Raw genomic sequence first — 24566 nt, 5'->3', positions numbered from 1 at the left:
TACGTAATATATACATGATATATATATATGTGATTATTACATTATATTACACTTGCTGTTAGAGTACATCTGCTACTCTTTCGAGTTCTCTTTATTTCCTGATACGGGTGAGCTGAAACAAAACGTTGACAGCTACTTACTAAACACAGGGCAGACACTATGCGTAGCGTCTTTACGTTATCAGTGTTCTTTACGTTACCACTTGGTATTCTCATGAAACTCCATAATGTCTCTCTCTATAGTAAGAAAACTGAAGCTCAGAAAACTATGCAATTTGCCTATAGTAATACAAATGTAGGTCTGTCTAACACTAAAGTCCCTGCTGGTTCTCTACTACGGTATTTAGTTTTTTTTCACAGAACCTAGCAACACTTTTTAAGGAACGAAAACACCTAAGCATAGGAAAAGAATGAACATAGCAGGCTTGACTGCTATCCTTAGAAAGGGCAGCTTGCGAGGTTGGTCTTGGTCGGTGTCCGAGAACTTAGATTTCATTCTGGGAGGGTTCTGTCCCCAGAACTGATAAGAGCGGCCCACCGTGCCTGAATTCTGCAAACAATACGGTTTATGCTGAACATTTCCTTCGGAAAAGTCTGGATTTGTGGTATGTAGTAGGCAGAGGTCCTCTGTGAACAACCCTTCCCACTTACCCTCAAAGAAGAAAAATCTCAGCGCTATGTCTCCAATAAGCTTCCCTGATAGACGACACTGCCACAACTTGCTGCTGGAGGAAGCAAAGCGCATCCTGTGTGACTCCCCTGGGAGAGAACTCTTGGAAGCTTGAGGCTGATTTCTTCTGGACTTCACCCCCAGGCGCTCTTTCCCACTGCTGGTTCTGCTTTGCACTTTCAATGTTATAATTCACAGCCATGACAGTGAACATGAGCCATGTATAAGAACTACATGTGGAGTTCTGTACATGCCAGTGAATCGCTGGCCCTAGGATAGTCTTGGGGAAATCCAGCACAACCTATGCCACGCCAAGCATTTTATTAAATAACAGAGGATGCAAAGTTGAATAGGTCCTTTGCCTTCAAGGAATTTCAAGTCTATTTAAATTTCCCTTCTTTCACTTCTCCAATCTTCACTTCTTAGTCTGCTACCACTTAAAATAGATTAGATACATTTCCCTACGCTAAATTTCATTCTCAGCGCTGAAGTGATGTTAAATATTTAATAAGTCCGTCAGGCAAAATCTGAGATACAAAGCTCTAATAAACTCAAAGGCCACACATATTTTCTCTTTACTTTCCCCCATCTTATTGTGTTCCTCATTAAAAATAAATTGACAAACCGACCCTTGTACACTGCTGGTGGGAATATAAAATGGTTCAGCTGCTGCAGAAAACAGTTCGGTGGTTCCTCAAAAAGTTAAATATAGAATTACCATATGGCCCAGCAATTCCACTCCTAGGTATATTCCCCAAAGAACCAAAAACAGATAAACAAATGCTTATACACACGTTCATCAAAGTGCTATGCACAACAGCTAAAAGGCAGGAACAACACAAATGTGCATCAACTAAAGAGCAGATAAGCAAATTGTGGCAATATGTATACAAAGGAATATTCAGCTATAAAGAAAAACAGAGTACTGATATATGCAACAATATGGACGAACCTTGAAAACATTATGCTAAATGAGAGAAGCCAGATACAAAAAGTCACATATTGTATGATTCCATTTATATGAAATATGCAGAACAGTAAATTCATAGAGGCAGAAAGCAGACCGGTGATTGTCAGAGGCCGAAGAGAAGGGAAAATGGAGGGTGACTGCTGAGTGGGTGTGGGGTTCTTTTTGGGGGTGATGAAAATGTTCGGAAACGGATAGGAGTGGTTGCTGCACAACACTGTGAACGTAACAAATACCACCAAATTGTTCATTTGAAAAGGTTGAATTTTAGGTGAATTTCAACTCAATTAAAAAAAAAAAACTTTTTTTGAGCAATGCAGTAGACCATATAGCACAAATAAAGAAAACCAACCTTCCTGGTGTCATCTGAATGGATACTTAGAGCTTGAAATAAATCATCTGCGACTTATAACAGATATGAGTGCTGTATCTCACCATATAGCCTAGAAAGCTGTCTGAAGACTTCAAATGGTTCTAAGCAAAGATACAGACACTGATATAGTAGAGTATGTATTTATCTTCTTCAAAAACCCTAAAAGATAAAATGTTTCTACTTACATAATTTTGTATATTATTTTGGATATGCATGAATAAAATTAACATCTTAAAGACATTTGCCTCTTTCGTCAACATCCCTAAAAGTTTATATATTTAGGTTAGCCCATCCTTTCGATGGGGAAACAGCATAAAGCCTGATATTCAGGGTTTCCTTATATGCAGTCATATATCAGCACACACACCTTTTTCTTCTTAAGTCTAAAAGGATATATCCCAAAATATTCAGTGATTGTCTCTCAGTGTCGAGTTTCGATTTACAATGATACACACTACTTTTCTTTTGCCTATCTGCATTTTCTAATTTTTCAACAATGAACATGTATTATTTTTACTTAATCATCAAAAAAATGGAAACAACTGTACCTCTCAAGGATGCTGTGGAAATTAAATGAGATAATACATACTGAGTCCTTAACACAGTATTCAGGATATTATAAGTATTCAATAAATGTTAGGTAGCATAGGTGTGATTATGTTTATGTTTTTGTAAATATTCCTCAGGATACATGTCTCTCATTATCTATGACAAAAGCATTCACCTAATCTAGGCCTGGATCACCTGAGTCAAGCCTAAGTTACCGTAATAATAGTTCTTTGGCTCATCCAGCAGCCGCCATCCACCTCTTCCCAATTTTCTTACCAAGGAAGGCCAGGTTTAATTTCATAAAACATCGCCCATATCACTCCCATGCTAATGGCCCTTCACTGCTTCCATGTTCAAGCTCCTAACACCCTAAATCTGGCCTTACCGGTCATTCCTTTTTCCTCCCCATTTATTTATTTCTTCAACAAACATTTATTAAGGGATTTTCATGGGTCTTGTACCATGGTAGAAATAGAAAGACAAATAGGTCACTAATTCTTCTCTTAAGGAACTCCTGGTCCAGTAAGAGAGAGAGGCATGTAAATAAATACGGCATGAATCATGCAATAAAATGTTAAGGCCCAGAGGGAACAAGTGTACTTGGTGTGATAATGGAGTGAGAAAAGCATGAAGAAATCACAAGGGGAACTCACAGAAGGCAAGATGTAAATGGGGTTTACAGAGAATTACTGCAAACAGCTATCTCCAGGTATCAACTTTACTCAACTTACTTCACACCTTAGGGTGTTCTCCCACATCAATTCAACCTAAGTAAAATCTAGCAAAGTCCAACTCCCTTCACAAGGCAATCCCTGTAACTCTAGCTCAGTACGTTTTCAAGCTCTGGGTCAAGACCCATTCGTGACATATTTAAGAGACCTCAACCATTATATATTAAGAAAAAAAAAAAAGGTAGGGTGGCAATTCTCAAACTTTTTGGTCTTAGGATCTCTTTACTTTCTTAAAAAATTATGAAAGCTTCCAAAGAACTTTTGTTTATGTGGGCTATAAATTGGTATTTGCCTATTAAAAATTAAAACAGTAATTTTTAGAAAATTTGTCAATCCATTTTAAAATACCAATGATAAACATTATGTTACCATGAAAATATTTTATGAAAATGAACCACATTTTATAAAACAAAAACAAAATTTAATAAGAACAGTTGCACTGTCCTACATTTTTGCAAACACCTTTCACGTCCAACTTAACAGAAGATGGCTAGAATCTCCTATCTGCTTCTGCATTCAATGTCATGATAGGTTATTTTGGTTGAAATATAAGAAGAAAATCTGGCCTTCCATAGATATGTATTTGGAAAAGGCAGGACTATTATAATAGTCTTCTTCATTCTCTATTATATCAAAATCCATTGGTCTGTCTTGCATTTTGAATGAATTTCTACCTATCGTGATTATTTAACGTTATGCATGGTTCATTTATAAAATGCTGGTTCATTAAATTATAAGATTTTCTATATGTTGACATATCCCATTATGTAACACCAAAAAAATTTACATTCACTAATATCACCATCAGTATCATCAGAATACATCTAAGTACTAGAGCTATCAAGCCCACTGTCCAGGACACAAGTTTTTTGAAATTCTAATTTCAACCAGAATTTTCCTTGAAAGCTCAAATGTTATCACTGATAACAAATACTGTCATTGTTTTCCTTGAAAAATCGGGTCACTTCATTTTTATTTCTATTTTTTTACTTCATTTTTAATAAAATCTATGCCAAATACGCAAGTCTAAATAACAATAGCCAGTCATTTTTTTAAGTATTTTTTAATGTTCACTTATTTTTGAGAGAGAGAGAGAGAGAAAGCATGAGTGGGGAGAGGGGCATAGAGAGAGGGAGACACAAAATCCAAAGCAGGCTCCAGGCTCCGAGACGTCAGCACAGAGCCTAATGCGGGGCTTAAACTTGTGAACCATGAGATCGTGACCTGAGCCGAAGCTGGACACTTAACCGACCCAAGAGCCCCTTCAGTCATTTTTATTTTTATTTTTTAATGTTTATTTACTTTGAGAGACAGAGAGAGAGAGAGAGAGAGAGAGAGAGAGAGAGAGAATGAGCAGGGGAGGGGCAGAGAGAGAGGGAGACACAGAATCAGAAACAGGCTCCAGCCTGGAGCTGTCAGCACAGAGCCTGACGTGGGGCTTGAACTCACTAGCTGTGAGATCATGACCTGAGCCATAGTCAGAAGCTCAACGGACTGAACCACCCAGGCACCCTAGTCATTTTGATTTTTAAGTAAAAATGGTGTTCCACGAAAAAAGTGGCTAGTTCAGCTAGTAACTCAAACAATCACAGAAGTGTTTCCTCGAGATAACCTTCCTACTCAGTCTGTAAAAGTGCCTTACATGTATTACCCACTTTGTCACACAGAATATTAAAAAGATACATAATCAAGGTGGATATTTAATAAGAGCAATAATTTTTCCTGCTTCATCAAGGACATTCTTAAGTGAAATTGGCTTTTTTTTCCATCTTTAACTGCAAGTGTGTAGCAGTGAAGAATTTCATGACTACACGTACAATTTGTTACACTGCCTTGATTCTTGCCAGAGCCATCAGTAGTCCTGCCCATCATTGCTTATGCAGTATCAGTGCAAATATCAACACAGTGAAAAACGCAAATAGTATCTTAATGCTATCATAAAAATAGTTCTGACCTTTAAGACCCTCTTTAAAAAGTGCCTTGAGGGGTCCATGGGCCACATTTTAAGAATCATCATACTAGACTACAACACAATTTTTAACAAGAAAGAATATCAAGCATATTTAGCAAGAGTAAAGATTATTTCATGAAACTTGTTTTAGTCACATATATACATATAAGTATTTATACACTAGGCTGCCACATAAAATGGATCTCTTTTTCATAGGTCATGGTCAAAAAAAGCTTGCAAAACAATCCTCTAGCCCATACTAACTACTCCTTTCTTGTAACTACTACAGCATTTACTGCACATTTGACTTTATTCTCCCACAGACTGATTTCTAAATGTATTATGTATATGCCTATGCCTTCTCTTTCCAAGTAGATCATAAGCTCTCAAACTACATCTTACACATCTTTATATATTCTTCCCAATGATAGTAGATGTGTCACAGGTTTGCAAAAATAAAATATTTTATTGAATTTCCTCATTAGTATATAATAGGCCTAAGAAGCAATTTGTCTGTGGCATACATAATAAGCCCACAAATACTTCCTAGCGTCAACATGTCACAAATAATTCCATGCACAGTAAGGTACAGAAAGGAAAGTACAGTTGTTGGTATCACGCTGACCTATGTCCCTGACACTTACTAGCTCCCTGATCATCTCGGAGCCTCAAATTCCTCCTGCCCCTTCTAAATAACACCACCTACCTCCTAGAGTTGTTACAAAGGTTAACTGAGATAATACATGCAAAGTGACCTGGCAGTACCTGTTCCTTAATAGGCTACCACAGCTAAAGAACAATTACAAGAACGAGAAACAAAGCCTTATCTGTGTGTGACACTTCACCACCTACAAACCATAGGCAGATCTGACAATTATAGGATCACAGGTCTCGAGGGGACCACGTAGGCCATCTAATTCTAATCCAGCTCCTTTATCTGCACTCTACTCCCCTCACCCTATACTCACACACACAGGCAGACCTTACAGATAAGAAAACCAAAGCAGTGCAAGGTTTTAAATGACTCTCTCATGGTTATAGTCAGTGAGGACCAGAACTTGTATCAAACGCATCCTCTTATTCATAACGATCCTGCTAAACAGAGAACATTATGGTTTGATGAGGGAAACTCAGGTTTAGACTTCCTAAGGTGAAGTGACACGTACAAGGTCTCCAAGGCAATTAACGACAAAAAGGGGCATGCAACCCAAGACTTCCAATTGCAAGGTTGGGGTTCTTTCAACTAAAACTTAGAAAGCGATCTAGGAGCATGAAATTCACTTTGTGCAATCATTGATAATTATCTGTATTTGGATCAGCATGAAATAATAGACATGATTATGCAAATACTTATTATGGCTAAATATGCCAATTGATAACCACCAACAAATTAGTCTGTGTTACAGTATTTAATTCAAACTGGTGTTTCCATGAACTGAAGACTTCACAAGCTTTGGTATTTAAAAAAAGAGATCTCTTAATTAGTTCCGAGTATAAAGGAAATCTATCCCAAAAGGATAATTCGGCAGCTTTCAAAAAAATCCCTCTAAGATAAGCAAACATGCTGAATATCATAGTCTTAATTTAAATTAACACTTTCACCAAAAAGGTCAACATAGACAAAATAAATTTTATTTAACTGGTGTCTACTGGCTATTTCAACTTCCCTTTTCTAACAGTCTCATCCCTCACATTGCTATCCAACACGATGTCAAAGCAGCTCTGTTGCTTATTAGCAGGTAACCAAGGGAGAGTTACTCAACCTTTCTGATCTGTAGAATATATGTAATTATGCCTATACACTGCCCAGATGCTAAGATTAAGCACAATGTATACAAAGCACCTAGGAGTGTACCTACCTACCCTTCAGATGAAAGCTATTACAACAATTTTCATTACAGGCTTTGAGTTCACAATTCTGCTGTATCCCTCAGTCCCCCTAATGCTTGTATGAATGAGTGAAAATGGACCTATCTATCTCCTGCTCCTGCTTCCAATGCCTTATTGGCCACAGCGGCCGATCCTCTGACCTAAACTCTCTGCCATCTATTTCTGGCATCCCCAGAGCAAGTCCCTGAACTTCCTCTTACTGTGTGGATACCCTAGTTAGGAAAAAAAAAAAAAAAGATTCTCCTTACTTTTCAATTCAATGATCTTCTGATAACCGCCATGTTAATTCTTGCTTAGAAGTGATCTAATGGACCTCAAATGAAGCCACCTGAATTTATGTACTTTTTTCTATACAATTTTTTGGGTTTTTTTAATGTTCATTAATGTATTTATTGGGAGGGGGGTAGTGAGAGAGGGAAGAAAGAGAGAGAGCAGGAGCAGGGAAGGGGCAGAGAAATAGGGAGAGAGGGAGGGAGGGAGGAGGGAGGGAGAGAGGGAGAGAGGGGGAGGGAGAGAGAGAGAGAGAGAGAGAGAGAGAGAGAGAGAGAGAGAGAGAGAGAATCCCAAGCAGGTTTCACACTCAGCACAGAGTCCAACGCAGGGCTTGATCTCACAACAACAAGATCATGAGCTGAGCCAAAATCAAGAGTCAGATGTTTAACCTACTGAGCCCCCCAGACAGCTCTACATGGCATTTTTTTTTAAGCACAAATGTTATTGTTTTAAACATATGGTCAACTATTAAGAATTCATCAAAGAGCTGCCTCTATCAGATCTCATCATACCTTGATTCCTGCACCAGCTCAACTACTCAGAGGACCTCCTATAGCTCTTCTTCCGGCCCTCTTGGGTAACAGTCTCCATTAAGTAAAACGTATTTTGTAGAACAAAGTAGGAAAGAAAACTATCCCTACGGTTTTGTCATACAACTCGATGCTTGAGATAGCTGGGAGGACAAGAGAGGACGGAATTAGGTCACAACTGGTGGCCCTTTCCGAGGGACAGAACTACCACACGGATCATCACTGGAAGGTTGAGGGGGGGGGGCGGGGGCAAGGCACTAACACACGCAGGCACCGTAATGTGCTAGATACTCTCTACACAGTATTTCGTGGTCTAGGGATGATTCCGTTACCGGGTGAAGAGGCTGAGATGTACAGAGGGTAAATGACTGGACCAAGGCCAAACAGCCAGTAAATGGTAGGGCCAGAGCCACAGTTCTAACTCTGCTCTTCCCTGTATGGTACGCGGTGACTCAGCCCAGAAAAGCATTCATCCCTAGGCCGAGCAGTAGGGGAGGTAAAGTGCACGCTCATCTACACAGCAGCCTGGCTAGACTGCTTCTCTTCCACCAATGGGAATAACTGAGAGAGAATTCACCTTTAAAATGCAGTAATCGCCCAATCACTCCCATTGGTAGAAGTAGTGTTTCTTAAATTTTAATGCGCATACAGGTCACTGTCGGATTATCTGGTTAAAAATGCAGATTCTGATGCAGTGGGGCTGGGGTGGCGTCTGAAAGTCTGCACTTCTAACAAGCTCCGGGGAAATGATGAAGCTACTGGTGTTTGGACCACACTCAAAATAGATTACACCCAAACAGCGGTCCCCAAATCTGGCTGATCGTCAGAATCCTCTGGGAATCCTTTAAAAACTGTAGATTGCTGCCGCCCCTCCCCCCACTCCTCGACATGCAGCGGTGTATGGGACCTTCTACCTCATCGCTCCGTAGTTCAAAGAAATGCATACTTACGAATGACCATAACTAGAGCAAGCATCGATTGAGAACGCAGCCAATAGGTCTAAGTGCTTTAAATATCAGCTTACTTACCCCTAAGCTCCACACTATCAGGTGGGTACTTCTAGCACTATTATTCCCGTTTATACATGAGGAAACCAACACACCACGGGACTGTCACTTGTCATTTGTCCAAGGTCAGTCGGGAAGTAGCAGAACAGGGTTTGTTCAAGGCTTGAGCCAATCTGATTCCAAAGAGTCTGTGCTCTCACACGCGCCACAGAATGCTGCTTCCCACATTACCCAATGGTAACGTCACGGATTTTAACACACTCTTGAACAAATAAATCCAAATGGGTCACCTCAGAAGATGTCGCCCTAGGAAGGCTCTGCTCTCATTCCTCAGATGCTGCCATCATTCAAAACGTTGCCACCTGCTAAACTAAACAATCTAAGAGCTCTTTATCTGCAACCGAAAATACCTTCAGAACCTACATCTAGGGCTTGAAATATCTTTAACTGGGATAAAAGCTTGTCATTTGCACACAGATTTGATTTTTTGACAACCCCACATGGGGAAAAGCCAGTTGTGAAGAAACCTCATCTGAGCAACTAGGTTATTTTTTTAAATAAAAAATTCGGTGTTAGGTATGGAGAATGCTCTCCTTATCTCTCATCTCTGAAGCTGATTCCAAATGAGAGTTCTTTATGTTTTGCGCAATGTCTGTATCACCAGAGCCAAAGCGACTATTTTGAAGGGCACTGCTCGTTTGGATGCACAGATTCTGTTAGAGTTGTTTAAAAAAAAAAAAAAAAAAAAAAGAGCCTCTCAGTCATTCCAAAAGAAACACGTTTGCCCTTCACTAGCAATGCGAACGCGCAGCATATGTTCAGAATGACTGTCTTGGAGCATGCAGTTCTCCTTCCTGCTGCAAAAGCAACTGTTTTGATTCTCTTTCAATTTTTTTTTTTTTTTTACATAAGAAGTACGTTTTATTTATACACACCCAGCCACAGAAAAATAAATACGATAATCAGGCATTAATGAAGCATTTAGCTGCATGCAGCCCCATAAAAGGCATCATACAAAGGCAACTACATATCCAAAATGTGTGCACAAACAGCCTCACATACAAGGAATAAAGGCACACACAACTACAGGGAACAGAACTACAGAAAGATACCATTTCTACATCTAGATTAGCTCCTTCTTTAAACGGATACGTCCTTTTGCAACAAAGAAAATATTCTGCAAATTCAGAATGCTTTACAGATTTTTAAAAAGCAGGCATTAATGCAGATCAGCACAATTCCACACAACCAACCTCTCTGCTTGAACTGGACTCCCCACACCTTACTGAAGCCACAATTCCCCTGCACAAACTCCCACTCCACCACCCCCCACGCACACCCGACTCCCCACCAACCTCACAGGGGTTCCTGGGCTGGTCCATGGAATCTGATGACATCACTCTCTCTTCCTTCCTGGAATTCTAAACCCTGCTGCTCTCCCCTTGCACACAGCTACCATCTCCATGGCAACCTCACCTCCTCCTGCTTCCCTATTGGCTTCATGGAGCAGGATACACAAAAAGGTTTTCCGTTTTCCCCCCACCGCCCGCCCCCCCCCCCCCAAAATGATGCTTTCAACAGGAACCTGAGCTAAATTTAGCTACTTGGGATTCAGAGTCCTATGACTAAGAGAATACAGAGAAACGTCCTTCTTCCTACAGTCCACGAGCCTCTCAACCCCACCCTAAAGCGGCTGCTTGACCTCCTGGCCCCCAACCCAAAAGCAAATGGCAATTCCTGCTGAGCATTCAAACGGCCAGACTGCCCCCGCACCTAAGGTTGGTACACAGAAAATTCTCACACCCGCCTCTCCTCCCAGGAGAGGGGGGAAAAAAAGAACAAAAATAAAAGTATGCACCAGTCAAAAAAACAGTTGGGACATTTCATGTACCGAGCATCAGACTGCTGCCTGCTTCCGTCCCGAGCCACGGACTGGGAACCCCGTGCGTAAAGGCAGAAATCTCTCAACTCGTACAACCAGATTCTCTTGCTGTTTGCTCAGTATTATTTCCTCCCCCGGAGGAAACACGCTAAGCCTGGAACCACAAATCCTGGGTCCAATTTTCCATCCCAGGGACTGACCTGCTAGGTAAACTGGAGCCAGTTCTCACATCCCTCATCTACAAGTAGCTCCCACACAGGGAGGTTATAAGAATTACTGACAAAATTAATGTAAAGTAGTTGGAAGTCCCTCGGCCGAAGAGAGACTGAATAAATAAAGAGTAAGCCGACATCATTAGCAGTGAAATTCCTGTGGATATTAACAGAAATTAATAAGCCCCAGAGGAAGAACATGAACTTCTAGAAAACTGTCCTTCCAGAAGCACAAATATGCCACAAAACATGCATCATTTCTTAAGCCACAGAGAGTTCCCCAAACAGCGTCTACTTCTGGTAAAGTCCAGCTATACTCCCCTCACACACCAGCCAATTCTGACTAGTGCTCACCGGGAGCTACCCCTACTTTTTCTCTGCTTAGTCCCTAAGTCTCATTTTGAAACCGCTGCTCATTCTCCCTAAATGACAACTACATATACGAGCCAGGGCCCCATTTTCCAGCTCAGCTGCCCCCTGCCCATTCTAGGAAGGTAATCCTTTTTCGGAGCCACATTTGACAGCTCAACACGGAATCAACCCAGTGGCTACGTCCTATATGACTCCAAAGGACAAAGCATCAATTGTAACCAAGTAGGAAAGGCTCCAAGCAGGTCAGAGCCCTGTAGTATGAAAGGGAGTCGATTAAAATAAGACACACCCAGGAAAATTATATTTTCGGTTTGCAGGGCAAAGACTCAGCTCCAGGGCACCAATTCTGCAGCCAAAAAAACAGACATGAAAGGAAAATGATTTCGTAAAATAAGTAGTCATTGACCCTAAACAGAATTTAAACAATTTGGAACATTTAGGCAAGTCAAAGTCCCAAAGGCCCACTAGTTAACGCACAGGCATCCAGAATAGGCTTTACAACTGTTGTGGAAAAGGATGCAGTATTTGCTAACAAACGGAAAGCCACATTCTGGGGGAAGGAGAGGAGAAGGAACTCAGCCGCATTAGCCCATCCTTGAGCTACGTGCTCTCCTAGCTCACCTCTTATGGACTCCTAACGAGCCACCCGTGGGTGAAACCCTTCCTTATACACCTTCCTGGGGTCAGATGGCTCCAGGAGCTACGATGAACACTCTTCTAAAAGACCTTTTTAACACTCTTCAAATCAAACAGAAGGTCAGTCACCTTACGCTACAACGGGAAGAGTGCAGCACAGTTTCCAAGATGCCCCTCCAATCAATTACTGAGCTTGGTTTATGTTAGTTATCATCAGGAAAGCCACCCACAAGGGTCCGGGCTAAGTGGGCCACTGCGATGAACACAGCTCTATTTATTTACCTGCTCGTTTCATTCATACCGGCGTTAGGTGCCCTTACGACGTGCCCGGGAAGTTTTATAGGGGTTGTCATTCATTCTCAAAACCGAAAATCTGCAAGTGGTATACCTTCTTATCTCACTTTGCAAATGAGGAAACTAGAGTTCCGGAGACGTCAGCGTGACCAAGATTATATAACTCATTATTTAATGTTTTAAAAAGCCAAGATTTTAACCTAGATCTGTTGGACTCCAAAGCCTGTGTTTTTTCTACTTGGCCTCCTATTTATAGACAGTTGAGGCTGGAAAGGGACATTTAAAAATCATTTCGTATCTGTGGTTTCTGATGTCATCCATGAAACGTATCATCAATATATTGCTCGACATCAAGAGCAAAATTATACTTTTCACATATTTCTGACAATTAAACCCTAAGCAGGCGCTCAATACTTATTACTTTATTATTCTAATCCTATTATTCTAAACTTCTGGACAAATGGCAATGATTCTACTCAGATCTTTTTAAATTAAAATTGGCTTGAGAAATTACATGCTGAAGAGAAATGACAAAACTTCAGATAACATATTATAGAATTTAATTTTATAATATTTGAGATGAACAAAATCATCACTCTTCTAATGCCTACACTGGTCCAGTCATAATGTCCTAATGCCCACAGTGTCATCTGCTGGTTTTTAATCCATAAACCCTAATGCAGTCAGGATCTATACATTAGATTTATGATTTCTAAATTCTGCATATAGAACCAGAGCATTTCAAAGTATTTCTCCAGGGATTCCACTAAAATTAAATCAGCTGATTAGAGAACCACGCTAAAGAGGCCAAGGTCATGTGTCTGGTACCCATGTGAACCAGTTAGCATCTCTCTCCTCTTGCCACAATATGCACCCTGTTGTAAATATACACCCCGGGTTTTACTGAGAAATTAATGCAAAGTATCACTCCTGAAAAGAAATTGTGAGCATATATCTACTGATGTCAAAATATTATAACTGGCTTTTATTCTTTAGAAAGTAGCGATTGTCTTTCAGAACACATGCCCAATTGTTCATCTTTTCTTTCAATATTTACTGTGTACCTACCACATGCCAGCTCAAAAGGCTAGCACTGGAGGACAAATAAACAGAGTTAAGTGTATTATGTGACACAGCAGAGGTGTATACGGGTACGGTTAAGGGTCCACGAGACGAAATGGCTAACTCTAGAAGGTGCCATAAAGAACGAGCCCCAGGAGTTCGCTGAGGTAAATGAGGCAGGTCAGGGCCTTCCAGGAAGAGAGAGAAGAGATTTACAAAGGTATGGTCATGAGAGAACAAAGCAAACTTAGGAGAACTTTCAAGTATTTTGCTAAGGCCAGGCTGAGAATTGAGAGATACGGCCAGCTGAGAGAAGGCAAGGCAACATCTTTTAGATTTTCTACCTCATCCAGGTTAGATTTTCCTAAAACACTTACTTTGAGTTAGACTTCCATGGGGGTTGGTTTAATACCATGTGGAGAGTTCTTCTCCTTATAGTTTCCATGATAAAAATAAGGGTCAATAAAAAGCTTCTGCACAGCAGGGCACCTTGGTGCCTCATTAAGTTGAGCCTCCAACTTCAGCTCAGGTCACGATCTCATGTTTTGTGAGTTCGAGCCCCACGTCGGGCTCGCTGCTGTCAGCCTGTCAGCACAGAGTCTGCTTCGGATCCTCTGTCCCCCTCTCTCTGCCCCCCCTCCCTTGTGCTCTCCCAAAAATAAATAGTTTTTAAAAAAAATTTTAAAGCGTCTGCACAGCAAAGAAAATCATCAACAAAATGAAAAGGCAACCTACAGAATGGGAGAAAATATTTACAAATTGTATATCTGATGAGGGGTTAATGCAAAATATATAAAGAACTCATACAACTCAATAACCAAACAAACAATCCAATTACAAAATATGCAGAGGATGTAAACAGACATTTTTTCAAAGACATACAGATGGCCAACAGATACATAAAAATGTGCTCAATATTGCTAACCATCAGGGAAATGCAAGTCAAAACCACAAGGATATATCACCTCACATCTGCTAGAATGACTATTATCAAAAAGATAACAAGGGTTGGTAAGGATGATGAGAAAAGGGAACCCTCATGCACTGTTGGCAGGAATCTGAATTGGTTCACCCACTATGGAAAACAGTATGGAGGTTCCTCAAAAAATTAAAAATCAAACCACCATATGATCCAGGAATTCCACTTCTGGGGGTATTTATCCAAAGAAAACAAAAACACTGATTCAAAAAGATATCTGCAGGGGCGCCTGGGTGACTCAGTCGGTAAACGTCCGTCTGACTTCAGCTCAGGTCATGATCTCACGGTTTGTGAGTTCGAGCCCCGAGTCGGGCTCTGTCCTGAAAGCTCGGAGCCTGGAGCCTGCTTCGGATTCTGGGTCTCCCTCTCTCTCTGCCCCTCCCCTACTCACGCTCGGTCTCTGTCTCTCAAAAATGAGTAAGTGTTTAAAAAAATTTTTAATAAAAATAAGCCCATGAAGCCCATGTTCACTGCAGCATTATTTATAACAGCCAAGACAAAGAAATAATCTAAGTACCTACTGACAGATGAACGGACAAAGAAAGTGTGTATATATACAATGGAATATTATTCAGTCATAAAAAGAAGGAAATCCTGCTGTTAGTGACAACATGAATGGACCTTGAGGGCATTAAGCTAAGTGAAATAAGTTGGACAGAGAAAGACAAATCACATATAATCTCACTTACATGTGAAACCAGAAGTGGGGTGGAGGAGAAGCAAACTGTTACATACAGAGAGCAGACTGGTTGCCAGAAGTGGGGTATGGGGAGTGGGCAAAATGGGTGAAGGTGGTCAAAAGGCACAAACTTCCAGTTACAAAATAAATAACGCATTAGAATGTAATATACAGCATAGGGAAAATAGTTAATAATACTGTACTGTATATCTGAAAGTTGCTGAGAGTAGATCTGTTTGTTTTTAAGTTTATTTAAGTAAACCATACCCAATGTGGGGCTCACATTCATGACCCCGAGACCAAGAGTCACAGGCTCCACCAACTGAGCCAGCCTGGTATCCCACTAAGAGAACAGATCTTAAAAGTTCTCACTCGGGGCACCTGAGTGGCTCAGTCGGTTGAGCATCCAACTTCAGCTCAGGTCATGTACTCACAGTTCGTGAGTTCGAGCCCCGCGTCAGGCTCTGGGCTGACAGCTCAGAGCATGGAGCCCGCTTCAGATTCTGTGTCTCCCTCTGTCTGCCCTCCGCTGCTTGCACTCTGTCTCTCGCATTGTCTCAAAAATAAATGAACATTAAAAATTTCTCACTCATCACGTAAATAAATTTTCAAAGAAGGGTAGGGAGAGGGGGGTTGTTTGGGTGGCTCAGTTGGTTATAAGCATCAGACCCCTGATTTCGGCTCAGGTCATGATCTCACGGTTCATGAGTTCAAGCCCCACACTGGGCTCTGTACTGATATTGCAGAGCTTGCGTGAGATTCTCTCTCCCTCTTTCTCTGCCCCTCCCACTCTCTCTCTTTCTCTCTAAAAATAAACATATAAACTTAAAAAAAAAAGTTCTCACTCATAAGAAAAAAAAAGGCATAACTATATGTGGTCATGGATGTTAAACAGACTTACTGCGGTGGCCATTTCACAATATACACAGGTACTGAATCATTAGGCTGTCCACTTGAAGCTAATATTATACATCAACTATATCTCAATTATAAAAAAAAAAAGGTCCAAATGAAGTGCATTCTTCTGAAAATGACACTTGTAGTGGCTGAGAAACCTTAATGGAGAGGTTCTTCTGTCTACAGAGCAAAATCCAAATTTGCTTCCCTATGAAGCAGTTTCCTTATTCGTCTCAGAGAACTGGTTTGAGAACTCATCAGTGCAGTGTATTCACCAATTTCCCTTTCCCACTGATGTCTGAAACTTACTGTGAATATGGGACAAGCAAGCTGAGATGAACAAAAGAATTTTCATGGCCCACACAGCAGCCCTAACACGAAACGCCTAAATGTAGGTGCACACCCACATTCGACCAGCTTTGCCGGGCAAAGGATTCGCATGCATATGAGGGAAAAGCTATCTACCAGCTGCAGCATTCCCTGAACAAAAGTCGAATCTAATGTTGAAGCAAACCTTTTAGTGAAGTGACTATACATACACAGAAATGGCTAATGGGCCATGAATTTCCTCAAAGAGAACCCACCCAGGTAACCAGCATCTAGGCAACAAACTACCACCACTCTAGAAGCCCCTCTCACGCATTTGCAAAGTCACTCCCATCAGCCACAACGATGACTTTAATTAACACCATAGATTTACTCTGCCTGTTTCTGAACTTTGTATAAATGGAGTCAATCACACGTCATATACTCTCTTCTGCTGGCTTCTCTCAGCCCACATTATATTTGTGAAACTGATCCATCTGTCGAGTATAGCAATGGTCCCATCCATTGTCATCACTGTAAAGCTCTCCATTGCATAAATGTATCATCATTTATTGAAAAACATTTCAGTAATATTGAAAGGCACTTGTGTTATTTCCAGCCTGAGGCTATTACTAAAAAAGCTGCTCTGTATATTCTTGTACATGTCTTTTGGTGCACATTTGTACGCATTTCTGTTGGGTATAAAACGAGTGGAATTGCCGGCAACTGGTTCAGCTTTGGCACATATTGCCAAATGCCAGTTCTCCAAAGTTGTACCAATTTACATTCCCACTAGCAGTACGTGAGTGTTCCTAATGCTGAACAACCTCACTAATGCTTGGAGATGTCCGCGTTTTTCATTTTAACCGTTCTGGAGTTAGTATAGTAGCATCGCACTGTGGTTATTTGCTTTACTCTGATGATTAATAATACTGACTACTTTTTGGGCACTTGGATATGATCTTTCGTGAAGTACCTATTCAAATCTTCTGCGCATTTTTTTTACTGGGTTGTTCTAAGCCTGACTGATAAGATTTCTTTTATATATTGATTTGTAGGAGTTATTTATATATTCTGGATACCGGCCAGATACCTATATTGCAAATATCTTTTCCTGAATTCTGACGTTTGCCTTTTTACTTTCTTAATGGTGTCTTTTAATGAATACGTATTCCTAACTTTAATGTAGACAAGCTATCACTTTTTCCCTTGATAGACAGTATTTATGTCCTGGTTCAAGTACAGAATATCATGAAGATATATTCTCGCAGTTTTCCTCTAGAAACTTTTAATAAAGTAGCATCTGAAATGTGTATTTTTTGAAATTCCCAGGCACATCATGTATGTGTATATAAACAAGGGAGGTTTTCTTCCACCAAACAGATCAACCAACTCAAACAATCTATGAATTAAGCAAGATCACACTAAATTAAATTCATTAAGCCCTCCTGCTGCCCAGAACTGAGTCAGGTGCTATAGGAGAGAAAAATGGTATGTGAGATCCCTGTCCTAAGTGAATGACACTCAAATATAAGCTGGGAGGATTCTGACATCAGAGCTCAAAAATAATAAATCATCTTCCACCATCCTGAGCTCTCCAAGCAAATTTCTATTTCAATAAGGAACAGCAGGACCAAGGCATTACGTTATTACTGCTACTGCCTCTTCAATACACACACCTGAAAACCACATCATTTACCAATTTTCCTAAGAGTATACCTAAGATCTTAATAAGATAACAGCTACAAATTCAGTATTTTATAGCCTAACTACCTAAAAGAGACAGCTGAGTCTGGAAATTATGCAATTTTTCCCGAAATAAAAAAAATCTCATCCTAGCTAGAGAAGAGTGGAGCAGAGAAGGAAAAAAATACACATGTATACACACAAATTCTCACACACCCACCCAAACATACATTTTTTTTCCCTCAATGTTTTCCAAATTTCTTACCCATAATTACTTATCCTTTTCTTCCTGCTCTTGGAGAGAAAGGTTACCTTTAAAAACCAAAAAAAGGGGTACCTGGGTGGCTCAGACGGTTAAGTGTCTGACCTGGGCTCAGGTCATGACCTCGTGGTTTGTGAGTGTGAGCCCCGCGCCGGGCTCTGTGCGGGACAGCTCGGAGCCTGGAGGCTGCTTCGGATTCTGTGACTCCTTCTCTCTCTGTCCCCTCCCCCGCTTGTGCTCTGTCTCTGTCTTTCAACAAATAAACATTAAAAAAAAATTTCTTTTTAAACAAAAAGAAGTAGAATAAAAAGAGTCTCAGTGAGTTAGGAATCAAATATATATGACCCCTTTATGAGAGGTAAATTTAGGAAGGTCGATTCTGGGATGAGAAGTTGAAGGGGTTAAAGTAAAGAATAGTCATTAAACCAATTCAGATGAGCAGAGAGTTTTTAAACCAGAGTCAGAGTTTTCTTTATTCTATTTTGTAACGAGCCTCAAAATAGAATTGTGCTACTCTTCTAAACATGTAGAGCAGGAGGGAAAAGAACAAGTCTGCTCATTTTAGAGGTCAAAGTAGACCAGATGCTTCACAGGCTGGGCTTCTAGGCCTTAAGCATATTTTCTGAAATAATGCAAAATCCATCAGCCGAATTTAAGGGAAGACCTCAAGATAAAATAGTTTACTACCTTGTTTACAAGATTAAAAAAAAAAAAAATCTATGAGATTAAAATTCTTTTATCCAGAAAATTTTCAGTCATTCCTCTGACCCAAAATAATAGGCAAAGGCTTGACCAGCCAAGAGCTGAGCTCTTTAACAAGAACCACAATTTCCCATGGTATTCATTCATTCAACCAACTTTTATGTTCTGTATATTTAACTATGGTCCCATAATCTAGGGACCACGTATACAGTGTGGAAAACTGACACAGTCCCTGCCCTCGTGAAGTTTAGTCAAATAGCAGACAAAAACATTGTACCACATAAATAAGTAGTTCTAAATCATGGTAAATGTCAAAGAAAATTGGGTGAATGTACTTTAGGTTAAAGAAGGCCTCCTTCAGAAGATGACTTCTAACCACTGGAAAAACAACGAAAGGAGTCTTCCTGGTGATCCCAACCAAAGATGCCTGGTTGATTCCCCTCTAGCAATTCCAACTCACTCTTCCAATTTCTAAGGCCGCCTCTACCTCCAATCTATCCCTGCATTCTGAATGCTGCCTCGGCTCAAGCAAATCAAGAGTTCACGGGATGGCCTCCCTGAACTAGAAACTACAACTGAGGGCCTCTCTCCGTACGGGGCTGACAGCAAAAGTGCCTCCCAAAGACAGCAAAGAGCTGCTAAGGTGGAGCGGAGGTCTCTAGAGGGCCTCCTGTCCTCTCCTTCCACCCTGCCTTCGAGGATGAGCAAAGGTGTCTGAATCAGAACCTCTGCCTTTCTACCCTTTCACAAGTGGCTCTTGTACAACTGCATGGGAATCTATAATTATCCCAATAAAAATTTCGATTTTAAAGAAAGCAACTTTTGGAGGCTCAAAGCCTCTCTATAAACAGGCATTATAATTAAATGGTTCACCTCCTTCCTCTCTCCGGTATCAGCTTTTATATGTCTGAGGCAGAAAATCAGCACGCCTAAAAAGGGAAGTCGACAGTAAGTTTTACATGATCTTTACAAAAGCTTAACCACTACATTCCCCTTAGAAAAGAAATTCTTTTTCGGAGAAGAGTTTAGGACTTCTATGGAACTCAGAGTGTGAGAGCACATATACCACCTTTGGATCCAGAATATAATGGGTTGAAGCCGTCTATGACACTGGCCTGTGTGACACTGGGCCAGTGCAGTTTCCTCCTCTGCAAACCAGATTAAGGCCACCACACCACAAATTAAGGGAGGTAATGGAGGAGTCTGATACTTGGCAAATAATAGCCACTCAAAAGACAAACAAACACACCTTAGCTGCCTTCCCTTCCTGCCTAAAGGGCGATTTTAAAAAATAAAGTGAAGAAGGAAGAAAGACACTACTGGTTAATTGAGAACATTATTACAAGCAGCTGATGGTTAAAAACATCAGGTAATTCTCTGTTAGCTTCAATGTCATATTGCTAAGGCTCACTCATAAGAAGGGTAACCGTGTGACCTAGCTTAAGAAATCCCAATTTTAGGAGCTCCTGGGTGGCTCAGTCGGTTAAGCGTCCGACTTTGGCTCAGGTCATGACCTCACAGTTAGTTCATGGGTTCAGGCCCCGTATCAGGCTCTGTGCTGACAGCACGGAGCCTGGAGCCGGCTTCAGATTTTGTGTCTCCCTCTCTCTCTCGCCCCTCCCCTGCTCACACTCTGTCTCTTTCTCTCTCTCAAAAATAAATAAACTTTGAAAAAAAAAATTTTTTTTAATCCCAACTTTAAACACTCATCCATTATTCCCACTAACATCAGATTATCCCAGAAATTCATATTATTTCCATTTCCAAACTGTATCTCCCAGACAACCTCACTATCTAGAAACAGCATAAAGAGGCGCCTGGGCGGCTCACTCGGTTAAGCATCTGACTTAGGCTCAGGTCATGATCTCCCAGGTCATGGGTCTGAGCCCCGCACTGGGCTCTGTGCTGATGGCTCGGGAGCCTGGAGCCGGCTTCAGATTCTGTGTCTCCCTCGCTCTCTACCCCTCCCCCACTCGCACTCTGTCTCTCTGTCTCAAAACTAAATAAACATTAAAAAAAAAAAAGACTAGAAACAGCGTGAAAATTTTTCATTGGACAATATATTCCACACATTTGTTTCGGCGGGAAAAGTGCGATCACCATACTTACACGAGGGCAAAGGGGACACTGAAAAGTACAGACAGGTCAGCAAAACAAACCTATGTCGCTGGGAACTTTATGCCTACATAGTATTTGTCCATATTCTATCTGAATAAATTCGCATTTATGCAACCACATGAATACAATAGCCAAATGGATCAGAATAAAACTACAGGGACCCAGACAAAACCCCGGGACCACATTCTGCAACCATCAGCTAGATCCAAAAGACTGAGATTCAATCACCAAGCATACCCTCAGTCTAAGAGGCATCTGTGCCAAAACAGAAGATCAAATTTAGGTATAAAATATATCCCTGGTGGAGTCTGGAAGGCCCGTAAGAACAATTCATTGTCCCGGCAGCAGAGCGTCACCGAAAATCCTCTCTTACACTCAGCAGAGCACCTGCAACAGCTGAGAAGCTGGCCAAATTCAACAGCCATCAGGGCACAGAAGGCATGCTCCCTTGGCAACAAGGCTGGGCTCGGAGTGCAAAACACCTTTCTATTCCTACTGGGTTGAAAATCACTGCCAAACCCGCCCTTTAACCAGAAAGGGCCAGCGATAACTCGGTTTATAATGTGAACAAACAATCTACCTGCAGTGTTCTGAACCTTTTGGAAAGAGTGCAGGATTGTGAGGAAAGGGGGGGAGAAAATGAACGAATGAATGAATCAATGAATCAATGAATAGTGGCTTGGTCTTCCAAATCTGCTTCACATTCTCATGTTCCCAATACCCATTTCCCGCAAATACGTCCCGGGTCCAGGAAGAAAGTCTTTCAGCATCTGCCTTTAATTTGGCCCTTCTACCCTCCTCCTTCCTCCCCCCTCCTTTTCTCCTCTCCCCTCCTCCCAGCTCTTACCCCACAAGGAATAGGGAGGAACGAAACACACACACACACACACACACGCGGGCGCACGCACGCACGCACGCGCACACACACACACACACACACACACACACGGCTCCCTGTGAACAAATGGAGAAGAGATCAGACAGGAAAGGAGAAGAGAATGCGGAGGTGCACCAAACAGGAGGAAAGGGCAGTTCGCACAACGGGGCACAAAGAGAAGCCAAGATGGCTGTCCCCGAGCCCCAGCAGGCAGGGCTGTTTCTGATTAGGTGAGTACAATCGCAGGGCTGCACAGGAAGCGCTCGGGGGGCCCTCTTGGTCTGCCCCATCCCAAACACACTGAAAACCTTTGTACTGTAGCAGGCCCATCTGGAATCAGTTAGGACCAAGCTCCTAGCAGGCCTTGCCTTTAAAAACATAAAATGAAATGAAAACTCCCTAAAACCACTGAGCTGAGCTTTTCCCGCCCGCAACTTTCTCATCCCTTCCCCCCAAATCACCCTTCGGAGCACATTTCTCCATCTCCCATTCGGAGGTCCCCTCAAACAAAAGAGTCATAAAGCATTCAGAGGGCTAACATCCTCCCCGGGCCCAGGAACCCCCAGAAAATTACAGCGTTCGTGCAACTGAAATACCTCTTTACACAATTCTGGGATTTTTTTTTTTTTAATGTTATTTTTAGGAATTCAAAGTGGCCTACTTTTTTCTGCATTGAACGAAGCGGATCCTTTATGAAACTTTTTCGTTCTGTTCTGTCTTCTACATCATGCAAAGCGTAGAAAGACAAACTCTGGGATAATTCTCCTAGGATTCAAAAGGGACGTTTTCCTACTCACATTCCTAAGTTAAACTGCCAATATTTGCTTCTGCAGGAATCTGATTTTCACCGAAGCTTTCTACAAAAACCAAGACTTAAGACTTCTCCAGTAGTGTGGTAAATGCCTAGAGCTAAGATCTGGGAGACCAAGAGAACAGTCTTGATGGCCATGAAGTAGCCACGTGGCTAAGAATAAACCATGTAACCTTTCTGGGTCTCTGTTTTTCACTGGCAAAACATGGGGCGGGGGGGGGGGGTGGGGGGTGGGTATGGCAGACTCAGTAAGATTACTCCCAGCACCACTACCCCCTCCAATTCCACACACCTAACAAAAATAAGCCTACGTCCACAACTAGCCAGCGGCTTCACCTAGGAGTCAGCACTTGAAGGCAGTTTTCTTTTGCCCGCAAAGACCGTACAGAAAGGTGTTGGGTGTGTGATGGCCCATGGAGAATGGGCAGGGCCTGCCAGCTAGCACACTTCTATAAGCCACGTTCCCTGTGCTCCTATTGCCTGGCGACATCATAACCACGGCAGGGGGTAAAACGGCAAAGGCAAGTACCAGGCTGGTCATCTGGGCCCGGCAACCTGATATCAGAGACATGTGGCACAGAGACCGGGAGAGTTCAATTCACAAATAAACCACCGAAATACAACTCTGTTCTTTGCGCTCAGAAGCGTCTTCTTTATTTAACTGATCTCAACCAATATTTATTGAATCTACCAAGAAGGCTAGATTCTCTGGGGAATTGAAAGAAAGGAGGAAAGAAAGAAAGAAAGAAAGAAAGAAAGAAAGAAAGAAAGAAAGAAAGAAAGAAAGAAAGAAAGAAAGAAAGAAAGAGGAAGGAAGGAAGGAAGAAAGAATGAATCAGAAAGTACCCTATCCTCAGGAAATGTCTCATCTATTGGAAAGACACAGAGCAGTTCAAATTTGAAGGCTGGCATTGTAAACCACCTGAATTTATCACAGGGCTCCATAAATGTTAAGTAAGTTTACATCTACAGAGCTTCGAGAAGCAGATCTACGCAAATCACCCCCAGCCTAGGCTGTCCCCGACACAGGAGCTATGCAAGCCACCACAACTGGCTGTACCTATGGAACAAATTCTTGACCCGAGGCTGGGTTGCAGGGATTAAGAACCAGCTGAGCAAGTAAAAGGTTTGCGACTAGAACTGTTGCCCGTCCCCAGCCTTGCCTTGGGCCACGCCCGCAGCCACAACCAGAAGGGCAGGAATTCGCTCCTAGCACATGTAAGGTTTCTGGCAAGAGGCGCACACCGCGGGGTAGCTGCCTTTATCTCAGGTCGGGTTTCCTCCATAACTAAAACTGGTCAAGCAGGGGTCTGGTTCTTAGAGGGCCTGTTGTGTCGTTTCACATGTTAGAAGTGGAGAGACAAATAATCCTATAAAACTGAGCCGGCTCTGCCTAGTCTCCCATCCGGGTTAGCGCTTCTCCCGCACCACTGCATGGCGTATCCCATGTGGGGAAGCTCCCTAAAAACATGCCCCTTCAGTGAGTTACACCTCCCCCCTCCCTAAACTGGCAAGACTTCAAAGGCATTCAGAGAGAAGTAAGAGTCTCCCACATGGGGTTCCAGAAACAGCCAAGCTGAACTGTAGGAGGCGCATCAGAGGCACCCGGCCCGCTCCCTGAACACTAATACATTTCAAATTCGGCCCAGAGAACTTGGCAGCTCGGCTCGCTCGCAGACCAGCTCTAAACACAACTGGACCGGGCAGGATTCTTCATGGCAAACAGCAGTGGAGGGGGCCAATCAAAACTCCTGGCCCTGCCAAAGAACTGCAGGCTTTTCCTTAAAGGGAAAATGCTTCAAGGTACGTGTTCCTGTGTGTGTGGTTGTGAGCAGAGAAAAGGAGTATTTT

The 24566-nt window shown here is 41.9% G+C and overlaps 1 protein-coding gene and 1 long non-coding RNA gene across 21 annotated transcripts in view; one reads left to right on the top strand and one right to left on the bottom strand.

Moving 5' to 3' along the window:
* The window catches only part of RBFOX2 (RNA binding fox-1 homolog 2), a 285909-nt gene that overhangs the window by 208615 nt on the left and 52728 nt on the right, over window positions 1-24566 (bottom strand). The window contains exon 1 of one of the 20 annotated variants that reach the window (XM_019446756.2): window positions 10296-10373. The exons of the other annotated variants lie outside the window; for them this stretch is intronic. Within the exon in view, the coding sequence (XP_019302301.1) occupies window positions 10296-10337 (42 nt within the window). The 5' untranslated portion in view covers window positions 10338-10373. Of the gene's footprint in view, window positions 1-10295; window positions 10374-24566 lie in introns of those variants that run through there. 20 annotated transcript variants of the gene reach the window in all.
* LOC109265502 (uncharacterized) lies at window positions 21927-22892 on the top strand. Its single transcript, XR_002079224.2, has 2 exons — window positions 21927-22134; window positions 22738-22892. It is a non-coding gene; the product is annotated as an uncharacterized LOC109265502 (long non-coding RNA).

This window comes from Panthera pardus, unplaced genomic scaffold (genome assembly GCF_024362965.1).
Source record: "Panthera pardus isolate Hobbes unplaced genomic scaffold, ASM2436296v1 HiC_scaffold_6, whole genome shotgun sequence".
NCBI lineage: Eukaryota > Metazoa > Chordata > Mammalia > Carnivora > Felidae > Panthera > Panthera pardus.
This window is presented reverse-complemented; position numbering and strand designations above follow the sequence as displayed.